The 15,065-nt window shown below is 38.5% G+C and overlaps 1 protein-coding gene across 2 annotated transcripts in view; it reads right to left on the bottom strand.

Annotated features, from left to right (window-relative positions):
- Window positions 1-15,065, bottom strand: part of CDKL5 (cyclin dependent kinase like 5) — a gene marked incomplete at its 3' end in the record, with an annotated part of 164,163 nt that overhangs the window by 20,039 nt on the left and 129,059 nt on the right. For both annotated transcript variants that reach the window (XM_081081897.1, XM_081081896.1), the window contains exons 10-14: window positions 13,575-13,655; window positions 8,927-9,078; window positions 4,581-5,547; window positions 537-638; window positions 191-296 (exon numbers count right to left, since the gene is read on the bottom strand). In XM_081081897.1, the coding sequence (XP_080938023.1) occupies window positions 191-296; window positions 537-638; window positions 4,581-5,547; window positions 8,927-9,078; window positions 13,575-13,655 (1,408 nt within the window). The remainder of the gene's footprint in view (window positions 1-190; window positions 297-536; window positions 639-4,580; window positions 5,548-8,926; window positions 9,079-13,574; window positions 13,656-15,065) is intronic.

Raw genomic sequence — 15,065 nt, 5'->3', positions numbered from 1 at the left:
CCCAAGTCAGAAGCCCTGAGGACCTCAAATTGGACAGTGGGACCTGATGCTGGGAGAAGCATTGGAAGGTGACAGCGCAGGTGAATCACACTGACCTGAAGCCAGGGCAGTGAAATGTACGGGAGGGTATGGGCTGCAGGTATAGTGAGGGACAGAGAGGACCCTTTTGGGAGTCAGGGGCCAGGCTTACCTCGGTAGAAGCTGCCAACTCTCCTTGGAACAGGATCATTGTACAGATGTCTATTTTCTTTGGGGGCAGTGCCATCATCAGAGTGGGGGTCATGATATGCTCCACCCTGAGAGAGGAAACAGGTTTTATAAGGTAAAAGGCCTGTGAACTTCGAATAGCACTCCAGGGTCTTTTTAAGAGAAAATTGAGAATTATGGCATGAGGAAAACTACTTTATGTCAGTTCAAATTATCTGTGAGAGACTGGGCATGGATACATTTTAAAAGATAGGCTGTAATGATGCTGAATGACCAATCTTTACCGACAGACATTATCATATAAGGTAGCAACTCTGGAGAATTCAGACCTCAGATTTCTGCCGCGTGTGGAATGCAGAGTTGCCTTCTCTGGAGGGTTCTTTAACGGAAGATCTTGCCACAGTCATCTCTGGAGGGAGCTGTTCCCCGGGCTGGAAGTCAAATTGAAAAGGATTAATAAGAGTCCTTATAAATTATGAAAATCACCTAAATTGCCATGGGCTTTATTTGGTATAACCAGTACCTAAACTGACTAAAAGAAAAAATGTTAGTTGGCTAAAACATAAATTGTCCTGTAAAAGAGTCATCTGATGAATGTAAAATAAGTCAAATAACTGTCACACAGATGGAAAGTGAAATTCTCATTAAAGTTAAGGCGAGCAGGGAATGAATTATTCTGAAAATAGTTCAATTAATTATTAAAAACAAAGAAAATGATCTTCCTAATATCTAGATGGCCATGGGTCTGTTCAGCACTCTAATTAGAGATTCTATTACTTAATTCAACAATTCTCTAGCAGATTTTAGGCTGAGTTCTCTAAAAAGTACTGTGCAGATCCAAAATTATTTTTCATGAAGAATTTATATGGCATATGCAGATGAAAACTAAAGTTCTTTGGATATATCAAGGAATAGAATCAATACTCTTAATAATTTCTGTCTTAAATTTCTCTAACTACAGTAGTTTATGTACTTAAGTTCTCTTCTGAATCTTCTCTAGGATAGCAGGACTTATATCTCATATATTTCCTTAACCATAATTATAACACTGCTCATCTCAGGAGACACTACCTATTTCTCTCAAGGATGTGATTCACAAGCTAAGAGCAGCATTGGTCCACAGTGGTGTTCAATGAGGGGAAAAGCAGCATTTTCTACTCTCAGAAAAAAAGATTAAGGAACAAAATTACCAAGCCATTAAGAGGAGTTAGCTGCATTGTGTATTATCATGAGCCTTATGTGATGTATCAAAAACATTTAAAATTTAAAATCTGGGTCTCTCTTTTTCCTCTTCACTCCCCAAATGTACTATGAATGGATTCTTAGCAGGAAATCATCCAATATAGCCATTCTTCTTTCTACTTTATGACAAGATCTCATATGAATGCTACCACCTATAGTGTTTACAAAGGCCTCTAAAAAAAGTATTTTAGAGAACAAATGATTTACATCTAACTTAAACTCTTAAATGACAGTGCCAGTCCAGTCCCCATACTCTTGAACATAGCCACAACATTTTGTAAGGGAGTGATTCCCCTCATTTATCCAAAGATTTAGTTATTGTCAAGCTGTCTGCCATCTCTGTGCCTTTAAAGTTGTACTGCCTTGTAGGTTGGCACAGTACATCCTGAACTGGACCTAACATTCAGTAACAGTTGGATCTGTGCTTAGCCCACAGTAACTATTTATAATTAGCTTATTTTCACCATGTTCAAAGTATTTTTTTCTGGAACTCTCAAAAAGCCAGTCCACTTTCCAAGTTCAAGCTTTTTGTTTTTCTTACTACTTCTCTGTTTACACTATGCTTAGTGCTAGCATGTTTTACCTGGGTTTGACCTTAATGTCTATGGGTATCTACCAGGCTCTAGAGATCTTTGTAGGCCCTAGAGCAGGGGTGGGCAAACTTTTTGACTCGAGGGCCACAATGGGTTCTTAAACTGGACTGGAGGGCCGGAACAAAAGCATGGATGGAGTGTTTGTGTGAACTAATATAAATTCAAAGTAAACATCATTACATAAAAGGGCACGGTCTTTTTTTTTTTTTTAGTTTTATTCATTTCAAACGGGTCGGACGGGCCATAGTTTGCCCACGGCTGCCCTAGAGGTTCTCTCCTTTCTAGAGGGATTCCTTGGGGGCTCCTCCTACCACTGCTCTGACTCCAATCATGACATCTCTTGCTCCTCCTCTCACCTGGGTACCAGACGGTCTTTCCAAGCTCGTGGAGAACACTTCTGCCTAGAGACCCAGGGTCACTTCGACCTCAAGATGTCAGCATGAAACAGTAAAAAGAGTGCTGGCTAGGGACCTGGACATTGCCTCATGATCCCAGCTCTGCTTTGAATTAGTAAACTTGGACAACCCAGTAAACATTTAGGAGCCTCAGCATGCTCACTGTGAAATGAAGGGGTTGAATTCAATGGTTTCAAAAGTCCTCTCTTCTACTCTGAAAAGGAGCTCCTAGAAAAGCAACTCTGAAGGCTTTCCTTTTCCTCTGTTTTGTCCTTCAATTCATAAGTCCCCTTGTTTCTACTTCTGAGGAGTCTTTGAGACACACTCTTCTCTGTTTTTCCCATTGGCATTGACAGTCCAGAACATTCTCTCCTCACCTCATGGTTACATTATTGCAAAAACCACCCTAAATCTTTCATTTCCATTCCAGCAAGGTGGAACATGTTATCCCCACAGCACACTATGCTATTTAATGTCTCTCTTATTCTCCTCTTCCTTGTCCTTTTCCACCTTCCCTTTTAGCAACTTTCCTGATGTTGACTCCATTGTCTTCCCCTAGTTAAGTCCCAGAAGTCTCTGCTTAGATCACACCTCCCCCGGGGGCCTCCCACAAGCCCCTGCTTGACTGAGCGGCTCCTTGGCCCCTATAGCACACACATCTCTCTCACAGTGCAGGCACACACCCGAACATTATTATAATAAGCTATAGTTGGCAAGTGTGCAACCCTCACACTCTAAAAGGGTAGGGACTACATCTTTTTCATCTTTCTAATTAGAGCCAATCATGGTGCCTAGCTCAATGAATGCCTAACACATCTTCATTCTCTCTACAAACCTCTCTACACCCTAGCTCACAGCAAGACCTTTAGTTGCCCCTAAAGTCATTTCTGACTGGTCCTGCTCACAATACTCTCTCCCTGTTCTCAATTCCTATTTATAGCCAGTGCCATAGGAATGTGGTTCCTAATTAGTCCATTGTTATATATAATTTAATCTTCCCTGAGACAAAATAAGTTTCTCAAGAACCCTAGCTCAGACTCTTCTGAGTGCCTGGAATACCCAGCACAGAGAAGGTGTTCCATGCCTAAACAATAGCCCCCACCATCACAGAAGCAGCAACAACTAAAATTTGTTCAACACTTACTCTGTGCTGAGCACTGGGCATGGTGCTTTATACACTGTCTTTAATCCTCACAACAACACTCAGATGAGGAATCTGAGGCACAGAGAGGTTATATTCAAATCACAGTTTGAGGCACATTGTAGAACTGGGATAATAAACCCAGGTCTGCAGGGCTTCCCAGTTGAGCTCTTAGCTACAGACTGTGCCTGTGACTGTGACTGCTGGTTACTGCCAATTATCTTGCTAAGCCTCCTATGACATTTTCCATCCATATTTTCTGGAATTCTTACATATACCTATTTGCATAGTTTCTAAAAGGGGAGGACTTTCCCTACATGAAACTCTTCCCCTTCTGACATTGGCTTTTCTCCAGTTTCATTTCTTTGATGCAGGTGAATGTTTAATATCACAAAAATATAATAAAAATAAAATCACTCCAAACTGTGCTTTTAAACAGGTATCAGTTCTAGAGTGTGAAGATCAATAAGATGGAGTAAGTATTATGCTAAAAGCATTGCCTTGAGATTTAAAAACAATCCAAAGACCAACTATTAACACTTATCCTGGCCTGATGTTAAATTTCTCTATGATTTTACATAAATTTCAAACTTTTCAATTTGGTTAAGATATTGAATAAGGTCTTAGCAAAAGTGGTTTGGAGCCATTAGAGAAAAATTCCCACAAGTTCTTAATGAATTTTGAGAAAATTAAAAACTAACCCATATAGCCAATGAATTCTATAATAAATCAAAATAGGATGCTCTAAACAAAATATGCCAGAAAGGAACACTTAAGAAAACAGATTTCTGAAACCAAGCTTTGAGTTCTGAGTACTCAACAATTGGGTTAAATAAGTCAATTCTTTTTAACAGATTAGTTCTTCAAGTATTGCTTCCCTAATGCATCCTTTCAAGCAAGCACAGACTTTTGCAATAGGGAAAATTGCAGACTGACCCTATTTACCCCTGCACCACCTTCCCATGGTGAACCAACAGACCAGGTCACGGCCCTCAGCTGTACCTGGGGTGATAAGAGCTGCAGACTGTTGGCTCTGGCTGCCATCCCTTGCCCTATGCTCAAGCTTCCGTCCAAGCCTTTGGCTCTCACTTTGTCCCGGGTCACATACATGGAATGTCTATGTGGACGCTGTTGGGAGGAGAAGGGGCTGGTGTAGCCCAGTCCATAAGAAAAGGATTCATGAGGTGCAGACAGTGAATGAGAATGGCTGCTGTCCACGTGGTCTGGTAGCTTCAATTCGTCCATTGTTTTTGAATGCCTGGCTGTGGTTCGGCGTGAGTCCAGAGTGCCCTCACTTCGGTTATTTCTTCCAGAGGGGCTGAGCAAAGTTCTTGTATCGCTGTGCCTGGTGGGGGTTGGGCTTGTTGGAGAGTTCAAGTCCAAGCAGCTGGATGGGAAATACCTATTGGTGTTGGACTCTGCAATTTGGGCCCTGGATTCGGAAAGGTTGCTCACAGACTTGGAGTCACTCAATGCCCCGTGGCTTTTGGTCTTGGTCCGGTAGGAAGGACTTCTAGAGGACTGGGGAATGGTGTCAATGTAGCTGTGTCGACTCTGTTTTTCACTGGGCTGCAGTGTTCCTGCTTTGCTCTGAGAGCTTTCCATAAATGAGTGCCGGTTCTGCTGTGATCTGGTGTTTGACTTGAGGTACTTTGTGCCCGGGCCTTCTGAAGGCTTTGGGTCAATATTGAAATCAAACTCAGACTTTGACTTGGTTTCTTTTGGGCTGAGAAGGTGTGTTAAGTTGTTGTTGGTAAGATCTTTGCTGGTGGACCCAGGCTGGCTGCTTGCTTGATAGGTTTTGGTGTGCATGGGGCTAAGAGTAGCTCCAGCAAGGTTTCCATTGAGGAAGCTTTCGCTGGCGGGTAGACCTTCTTCAGCCCGGGGCAGACCCACACTTAGGTTCTGGATGTCCTTGCTATTAGATCTGTGATGCGACTGCAAAGCAGTACTTTTGCTGGCTTGATTTCTATATTAAAAACAACCCAAAACAAGTGTATCAGTTTTCCTCAATAGCAGACACACAAAAAGTATCATAAAAAAAGAACAAACACTTAAAACACCTCAAAGTTTAAAAACATTAAGTCTCAAACTAGAGTCAACAAATAATAAGTAACCATAAGCAGTAAGTGCCTTAGATCAAATCATTCTGCAAGCACCAGGCCTGATTAAATGATTTGGACATCCTTAAAAGTTAATGATTTGGACATCCTTAAAAGCTCAGCTAACTTGCTGCCAATATAGTTTCTGATAATCTGGGAAAGCCTGCTTTTGTTGTGTTGCTGCTCACATGAGTGTTGGTTACAGAATGCCTGCTACGACGAAGAGAGTTGAGCTATAGATAAACCCTTTATGACTCTTTTTGTATGCTTAAATGTCAGAAGGCAACATTTACACTTAAAGGTCATTGTGTTCCTTGAACTTCGTTTTTATTTGCCAAACTCACGGCCTGCCTCAGAGGTACATACTCACAATATATACACAGACACCAGTGTCTCTTTTGTCCTTAGTCTGTATCATCAAAGAATGAGAATTCTAGCAATGTACTCAATAAGAGAAAATGACACTCTAAACAGAAATGTAAACTGTCTAGTGAGGTCTGTAGGAAAACACGATGATCAATGTTTATGCTTCAGTGAAGTGGCAATACTTGGGGTACACCAGATATTTCCTTGTAGACTCAACAGGAATGTATCTCAAACTGGATCTCAGGGATCTAAAGAATTCATTTCTCTCCAAAAGACACAATTTATTCTCTTCTTCATTTCACACGTCATTATTGCAAACTGACTGAGGCCTTCTTTAGGATTTAAAGCTTCATTTCCTACTTGGTTTAAAATACAAAACATAAATCTAGAGGAAAACTTTGTCCTCTATTTGAAAGCTGAAACTAACATCACAATCAGGTCATTTTGTCCTATTGTAATTATTTAAAGGATCGCATTGTACTTTGAGATAGGTAAGAATGTTTTTAAGTAAAAAAGAATACCCTTTTCCTGCATTTAAAAAATTTTGCTGCAAATACTGTTATTGCTAATGATGGTTTCATTTGGGAGAGTTCTGTTCCCATCACACACTAATTGGAAAGAAAGTCACATCTCCCTCCGCGCCGCACCCCCACCCATGGAATGGTAATCTGTGAAACAATGTCTTCCCATTTTCCCTGAGAACCCACTTGCTCAGGCATCAAAGGTAAGGGTCCTTTTCCTCTCCGCGTACCTTTCAGAGTATTAAAAAGTATCTGATATCAAGCAAGCCTGTACTAGTGTGGAAGGCCCCATCTCCTAAATGCACACTCACTAATCTTTCACAGTTGGGTCATAAGAATTGCAGCACTAAGTAAAGTCACTTATCTACAAGTTAACTAAATGGCAAATCCCAGACCTAGAAAGATGTTACAAAAAAGGGAAAGTTTAGCCTGGCCGGTATGGCTCAGTGGTTGAGCGTCGAACTATGAACCAGAAGGTCACAGTTCGATTCCTGGTCAGGGCACATGCCTGGGTTGTGAGCTCCATCCCCAGTGTGGGGTGTGTAGGGGGCAACCAATCAATTATTCTCCCTCATCATTGATATTTCTATCTCCCTCTTCCTTCCTCTCTGAAATCAATTAAAAATATTTTTTAAAAAAGTTTCACTTTCCATTAAATGATGTCAACAGAGTCTATCTAGGTCAATAAGGGACAGCCCCCCAGAGTCTTTAGTTATCTCAATTACTAGAATATCTTAGCAATTTTTCAAAACCCCAATGATGATAGACAAACAGTCTCACCTATAAATACATATGACTGAGTGTGTTGGTTATTTTCCATTTGCCCAACCCCCAATCCACTCTACTCCTGAGTCTCAGGAGTTCAATGCTGTAGACTGCATCACCCAAGCTCCATTGCCCTCTAACTCCCTGTTGGGCTTAGCAGTGCAAGGGGCTGGGGGCTATCTTCCCTGCTCTTCCAGACATCAGCACCCTGACTCAGATCACAACTGTGTCCCTCTGTATTACATCTCCCACAGGACAGCTCCTTCTGTCCGGTTCCCCTGGGCTACCATAACTCTATTTCCTTCCCTTTCTCCTTCAGGTCTACAAAGAGTAATAGCAGGGATAACACATGCAGACACTGTGAAAAGTCCAAAGCTCCAGCCAGGGAAGAATAGAGAAAAGTGAAGATGGCTGCTAGAGTTTTGAAAATCTTGGAAACACTGTTCTCAATGTGGAGCACAAACCTACATGAATTTGAACAGAATTTGAACCTGCTCCCAGGCCTTCAAACAAACAAACAAAAAATAGGTAAGAATGGTTTATAAGATGTGAGGGAAACAATACCAAAACCAATCATTTTAAAGATAGTGAAGAGCTGTAAAAAAGACAAGAACCCCCAAAACAAAAATAAAAACAGTCACACCAATGCAATGAAGCAGCGAAATACAGGGCAAAATGGTTAGTGACAATTTATGGATGCACTCACAGATCTAAAAAGTACCAGATCTTGAGCTTTCAAAATTCCATTAGATTAAGAACATGAAGAGAAAATTGGGGGGGAAATAAGAGAAACTTATATTCAAAAAATTTCATATTAAGAATTATTATTTTCTATTTCTCTTCTTATAGTAGACTAGAGGTCAAGTGCAGCATGGATTCGTGCACCAGTGGAGTCCCTCAGCCTGGTCTGCGCCCTCTTGCAATCTGGGACCCCTTGGGGGATGTTGGAAAGTTTTCCCGCTCCCAGAAATAGAGGTTTTTTGTTTGTTTGTTTGTTTTTAAGATTATGCTGAAAAATTACATTTTAAAAACACCAATTTTAAAAAACACTATCTTCCAAACTGACTTTACTGTTTCCACATTCTTATTCTTATGAAAAATAACTTCTCAAATCAATAGTTAAAAGTCAAGAGCAACAAAACACAAAACTCTTTTATAGAGCCAGACCTACTGGGTTCAGTTGCAAAGATTGTCCTCGGTACCCTCCCACCCATCTGCGTTTGGTATCCTCTTCTCCCTCCAGAAATCCTCTTGCTCTAACCTACCCTTCTTCTCCAGGTATCACTCCCTGGGTCCCATTTATACAAAATCTTCTAGTTCATGAGGCTAGTATCATCCTTAGTTGCTAACCCATGCTACCTTTCCCAGGAAATGCATAGGTTTCCATAATATACTTGTTAAAGATAAGAAAGTCTTTAAGACCTACATGACTCTTAAATTGTGGTTCTGAATCATGTAATAAGCATAAGGAAGATATTTTTGAATAAAGAGGGCTTTCCTTCTTTTCTCTAATCGCATCATTTAAGCACCCACCTCCTCCACCTACTTGTAAGACCAACACTGCATCTGTATTTCCTTAAAAGGGAATATTTACCTATTAGACAAAGTGCTGCTTTCCACATGGTAAGGTTTTCTTTTTGCTGACCTTGAAGGGGAACGATCCAAAAGTCTCTGGGTTTGAAACGCAGGGTGATTCAAACACTGTTCTGTCAAGTATCTTTCAGCTGGGTCCAACTTCAGTAAATTCTTAGGAAATAAAGTTAGGATGGGAAAGAACATTACAACATCAAATTTAAACTGTCTTAAAAACCTTATTTTCTTATAGAAGAAATGCATGGTCATTGCAGAATATCTAGCAAATACAGTTTAGCGTCCCCCCAAAATTTTAAAGGACTATGTAAATCACCCATAATCTTACCATTGCTGTCCTTTGGGGATATGCCCTTTCAGCCCCTCTTTGAATATCACATATAATATTTTCTTTTACAAAATCTGGCTCACATTATACACTTAAGTTTTGTATCCTGTACTTCTCAATTATTAGTCAAAAACATTATTTATACCACCATAATATTTTAAATATTTTTGGAATAAGTATATAGTCATATGAAAGAATACACATTCCTCATCTTTCTCCTGTCCCCCTCTCTGGAGGCAGCCCATGCTACCAGTTTCTTGTACATCTGTACATATCTCCATTTGTCCTGTACATATCTCTATCTGCTCCTTTTATTTACCCATATAGAAGCATACACACAATGGTCTGCTCTTAGTTTTCTTTCACTGGACATTACATTCTCTGAGATCATTTCACATCAGTAAAGAGTTGTAACTCTTTGGATGTACCTTAGGTTGTTTTTAGCAATTCCCTAATAATAAACATTTTGGTTGTTTCCCTTCTTTTATTATTATGAATAATGTTGCAACAAAAAAACTTTACAACATGTTTTTCTATATAGAAGTTTGTGGTATGAATATACCATGATTTATTTAACCAATCTCCTACTGTTGGACATTTAAATGGCTGTCACTTTTCACTATTATAATTAATACAGTGGTGAACACCTGAAATTTTTGTATACATCCAGGATCCCTTTCACAGGATAAACTCCTAGAGATGGAAATAGTAGGTATGGTAACTTTTAAAGATTATTCTCCGAGTTGCCAAATTACCCCCGAGGAAGTTTGTCTCAAATTATACTCCTCTCAGAAATTGAGTCTACCAATTTCCTGGCACTTTCATCAACAACAGGCATTATCATTCTTTTTAGTGCTTGTAAATTATATATTTTAATAATGGCATCTCATAGTTGTTTTAATTCATACCTTTGATGACTAGTGAGGTTGAATATCTTTGTTCACTGGTTACTTATCTTCCTTCTTTTCTTATTTTTCTGTGTATCTATTCTAATTTATTTCTAAGTGTTCTTTATTCATTAAGGTACTAACCATTTTACATTGCACAGATTATATTCTTTTACAACAAAAAGGTTTTCTTCTCATAATATTTATCTTATTAGTAATTGGACAGGATTTTAAAAGGTGACTCATTATTAAAACTAATTGGTTTTATTGACGAATTAAATATATAAAGCAACACAACCTGGGGGGTAGGGGAGGCCAGGGGAAGGTCAAGGGGGAAAGAAAAGGAGACATATGTACTACTCTTTATAATACTTTAAGCAATAAAACAAAATTTTTAAAAAAGAAACAACCTACATAACCTAATACAACTCAATAGAGCACACTTAACTTTTCTCTTTGAGTGACAGGGATTCTCCTTCAGAGAGAGGAAGAAGGGTAAAATTCCAGTATTTCCAAATCCATCTTTAGATCACTTTCATTGATTAGCCAAGAGTAATCCCTTTGTGATCCACTGTTGAACACTGATAGTAAACCTAGATTGGCTCCCAATAAGCCAGAATTCAATTTTAGACAACCACTTTCAACCTAGCATCACAGAGAATTTGAAATTTGATCCTTTCATATACTAACACATTCACTTTGGGTCAGAATCTGGAAACCTAAGCCACTGCTTACATGCAAATGGATTTACATTCATGTTGACTCAGATACAACTCTAAAATTACCTCAATTCTTTCTTCTTTCTTATTAGAAAACAAAAACTGTGGAGGTGTATAAAATGATTTCTCACTGGCAGTTAAAACAGTTAAAGTCAAAATGATTTCAACTGCATGATACTAGTTAAAACAAAGGAAAGTCAGCCTCTGAGTCGTATTTTAAATTAGTTGTACACGTGAACTTTCAGAAGCCAAATACCTACTAGCATTAAGGTGCTATTTTAATTTAAAATTAGCAACCGTAGAAATTACTACACATACATGCAAAGAACTATTTTTATGTTTATGAATATAGCTGTTAATTTTCAAATTACTTGGAAGGATGAGATCATTATGAGGAAAGAATAGAACAGCATAATTTTTAAAAAACTAAAATAGAACTCATATAATTATTATAGTTTTCTTTAAGTTATTAGGGGCTTGGATTAATTCTGGAGACTTTTATTCCCACTAAAATGGCTGACATGTATAAACAGATGCAGAATGAGACGGCCATTTTAGGTACTTATAAATGGATTAAAGTATCAAATCTGTCTTAGGGAAATGGCATAGAGAATACATTTCTTCATGAAAAGGTAAATGGTACTATTTATTTTTTCAAATTCATTGTAAAAGATAACTAAAAGACAAAAGGAATAATCCTATTTATATTAATATTCAATAATAACAAGGCAATATCTTTGGTAATAGAAATCAGAATCGTGGTTTCCAGGAGCAGGGAGGATGGAGTATACAGTCTGAGAGGCAGTCATGAGGAGACTTCTGGAATGTTAATAATTTTCTCTATCCCAATTTGGGTGGGGTAACACAGATATACTTACATTACAAAAATTAACTGAGATATACACATAATTTGTATACCTTATGAATATATATTTTAATAAAATGGTTCTTTAATGTTGAGAAAACTTAAAGGTAGATATATTAAATAAATAGGAATTAAGCTGTTTAACTTACAAACTGGTATAAATGCAGAGATTCAGGTTATCATTGATGCTTGTAATTATATTTGGTAACGATTTAACAGGGAAAGTTCAATTATTTTTAACTATAAAAAGACAAAAGGCAGAAAACTTGAAATTGCATTTAATTCAGCTCTTCTACTTTATTATATTTATACTAGAGGCCCGATGCATGAAATTCGTGCATGGGTAGGGTCCCTAGGCCTGGCCGGTGATCAGGACCAATCTGTGGGGCCACTGGCGGGGCGATCAGGGGGCCTCTGCTGGCACCCGCCTTGGCTGGCCTGGGGCCTGCAGGCTGGGACCAGCTCTGCCCCCTGGTAGTCAGTGCATGTCATAGTGATTGGTCATTCTGCTGTTCAGTTGATTTGCATATTAGGCTTTTATTATAGGATTTTAAAAGTTACCAAATAATTAAGACCCTGGTAAGTAAATATTGATTGCATGAAAGAGCATATTGACAAAACCCAACTGATTTAAGAGATAATTTATGCGTAATTAACCTGAAAGAGCCTTGAGGGTTCTTTTTTTAATAGCATCTCTCAATCTGTGTTCAGAAGAACACTAGTGCTGTGGAGTTTTATTTTTAAAAAATGTATTCAGTATTTAATTAAATTTGGGAAATATTGGGTGAGACAGAAATGCTTCTTTGCTGTGGGATTTCTGAGAGCCCTTATAGGTTAATGAATATGGTATGTGGCCTTTCCCAAAGGCCACGCCCCTCCCCCACCTCCGCCCCCGCCTATTTACAGTGTTCCTTGGCACACAGATTAACATAGTTTAAAGCACAGCAATGTTCTGAGAGCACTGTTCAACAATTTCCAACTGTGCTAAGTATGTCTTTTGAAGGCTCTGTGCACAGTGTAACCACCTCTGATTTCGATGGTTGTCTGAATGGGCATATAACAAACCTGATCCATTAACAACTGTTTTTTAAAGGTCTACTTTAAAAAAAAACAGCACTTGCTTATGCACTGACTGCCTATAATGAAGCTGGAGAAGTGTGGGGGAAAAAATAGTTCTCACTCAAGGGGCTGACTTTGTCTACTGGAGAAGAAAACCATGAATAAAAACGGTGAGAATGTTTTCAGTAGTCCAGAGCAGGAAGACCTCCTGGACAGGTGCACTAGCAACAGGAGGAACACTCAGGCCCAGTAGAAGCAGTACTGTCAATTATCTGTGTCAAAAAGAGCCAGAAAGAGCCAAGGCTAGGAGAGAAGAGGCTAAGTTAAAAAATGAACAGAATTAGTTAAAATAATCTGATAAAATAATCTTATGAGAGGCCTTATATATCATGTAAAAAAATGTTAGAATCTCTTTTCTTTCAACATTCATTTTAAGATTTGTTTTAAAACCCAATGCTTGAAAAAAAAACCACACCTTATATTCAGATCTTGAGTGCTGAATAAATTTAATTATTTCCTATTATTTATATTTAGATTGTTATTATTCTGTCCATTTTAAGATTATAATTTAGGTATCTCACAGTCCTGTTTAGATGAAATGTTATAATACCAGATACATCTGCTATTTAAAATAATTTCCATGTCTTTTAACACGATGCAGTCCCTATTATTCACCATTATACATCTATTAACAAAACATTTAATTTGTAAAAGCAGGCTATGGTCACAATTAAGACACAAGAGAACCCAAAAACCAAAAGACATTTCATACAGACAACATCAACTTGTCCCACCTTCATTAAGTCAAGTAAAACACTGTTTAAAATTCCAAGATATCTTCTCTCCAATGACTGAGGATGGTTAACAGCTGGAAACTGGAAGAACAACATGACAGGGTGTTAGCACAGGAGGAAGGGTATACCTGTGCGTGTACTGTCATTGATTCGAGAAGGTAGCAGCCGAACAGAAGTCCTTGCCCTAGTGCCAATCCAAGTCAAATTGATCTCATATGCATATTACTTTTGGTATCTATGTATCTGAGTTATGGATTAATAGAACTGGGTATTAAATAAAGGGAAAACTCACAGGTGAAAGATGATACTAAATCTCATCAGACAATACTGAAGCATGCAAAACAAACCAAAATATAAGCATTTGAAACTGTTTTTATACAGTATTGTCTGCTTATATAGAGAATTCAGTTACTATACAGTTAATACCGAATTTATCTGCTTATACAGACAATTCTTGTCTTTTTCACAACAAGATGTCATTTACTCCTGAAAATTAGAGGGGAAGAAAAGAGGAAAAAGACAGAGAGACCAGTTCCTGAGAGGCTACAGAAGTAGACATGGTGAATTAAGACACACATTGTATTACTGCTTTTATATACTTTTTAAATGACCTGTCTTCAATCCCTTCCTGTATGTAAGTTGGAACAAAAGGCACACAGGCTCTTAAGTTAACAAATGCATTTTTTAATAAAATGAGGGGAAGAGGTCAAGTTTATTTAGATGTTCTGTCCTTCCCTCACATTTCACAATATCTAAGTGGATGGTAAAGTATTAGAGCCCAATTGCACAAACTCCCTCCCAATGGGAGGGCTACTTTGCCTTTAATATATATTTCTTTTATACCAACATAAGAACATTTTGAAGTACTTAAATCCCTACACATGCTAAATGAGCGGATGGGAGGAATGGTTATGTGGGAAAACAAACCAGGCCTTTAGGAGTGATTATGACCTCATCCCCACACTGTGCCTGCCAGGTAGGGCAGGAGAGAGAGAATATGAGTAAGACCTAAACTTTGCACTCAAGCACTACTCAGTCAGGTGGGAAAGCAATTATAAGTCAACTGTGCAGCTGTAAATTCCCTGTGGAGCTCACAGAAAGGAGAGACCCAGGTGGTTTGCAGCTGTAGAAGAATCCATAGCTAATATTTGAGCCAGGTTTTGAAAGATAAGAAAAATGTGAGGATGGAGAAAAGTAGGACAGCATCTTCTACATAGAGGAAGTAGAAGAAGTGCCATGAGCTGAATTAACTCAGACACTAAGGCAACAACCTAACACTGATTTCTGAGGGAAGTGATGGTACATGAGGCATTTTAGCAATGATCATTCTTCTTATTTTATTTATTTATTTTTTTAAATATATTTATTGATTTCTTACAGAGAGGAAGGGAGGGAGATAGAGAGTTAGAAACATCGATGAGAGAGAAACATCGATCAGCTGCCTTCTGCACATCTCCTACTGGGGATATGCCCGCAACCCAGGTACATGCC

The sequence above is a fragment of the Myotis nattereri genome (genome assembly GCF_964212035.1).
Source record: "Myotis nattereri genome assembly, chromosome: X".
NCBI classification, from domain to species: domain Eukaryota; kingdom Metazoa; phylum Chordata; class Mammalia; order Chiroptera; family Vespertilionidae; genus Myotis; species Myotis nattereri.
This window is presented reverse-complemented; position numbering and strand designations above follow the sequence as displayed.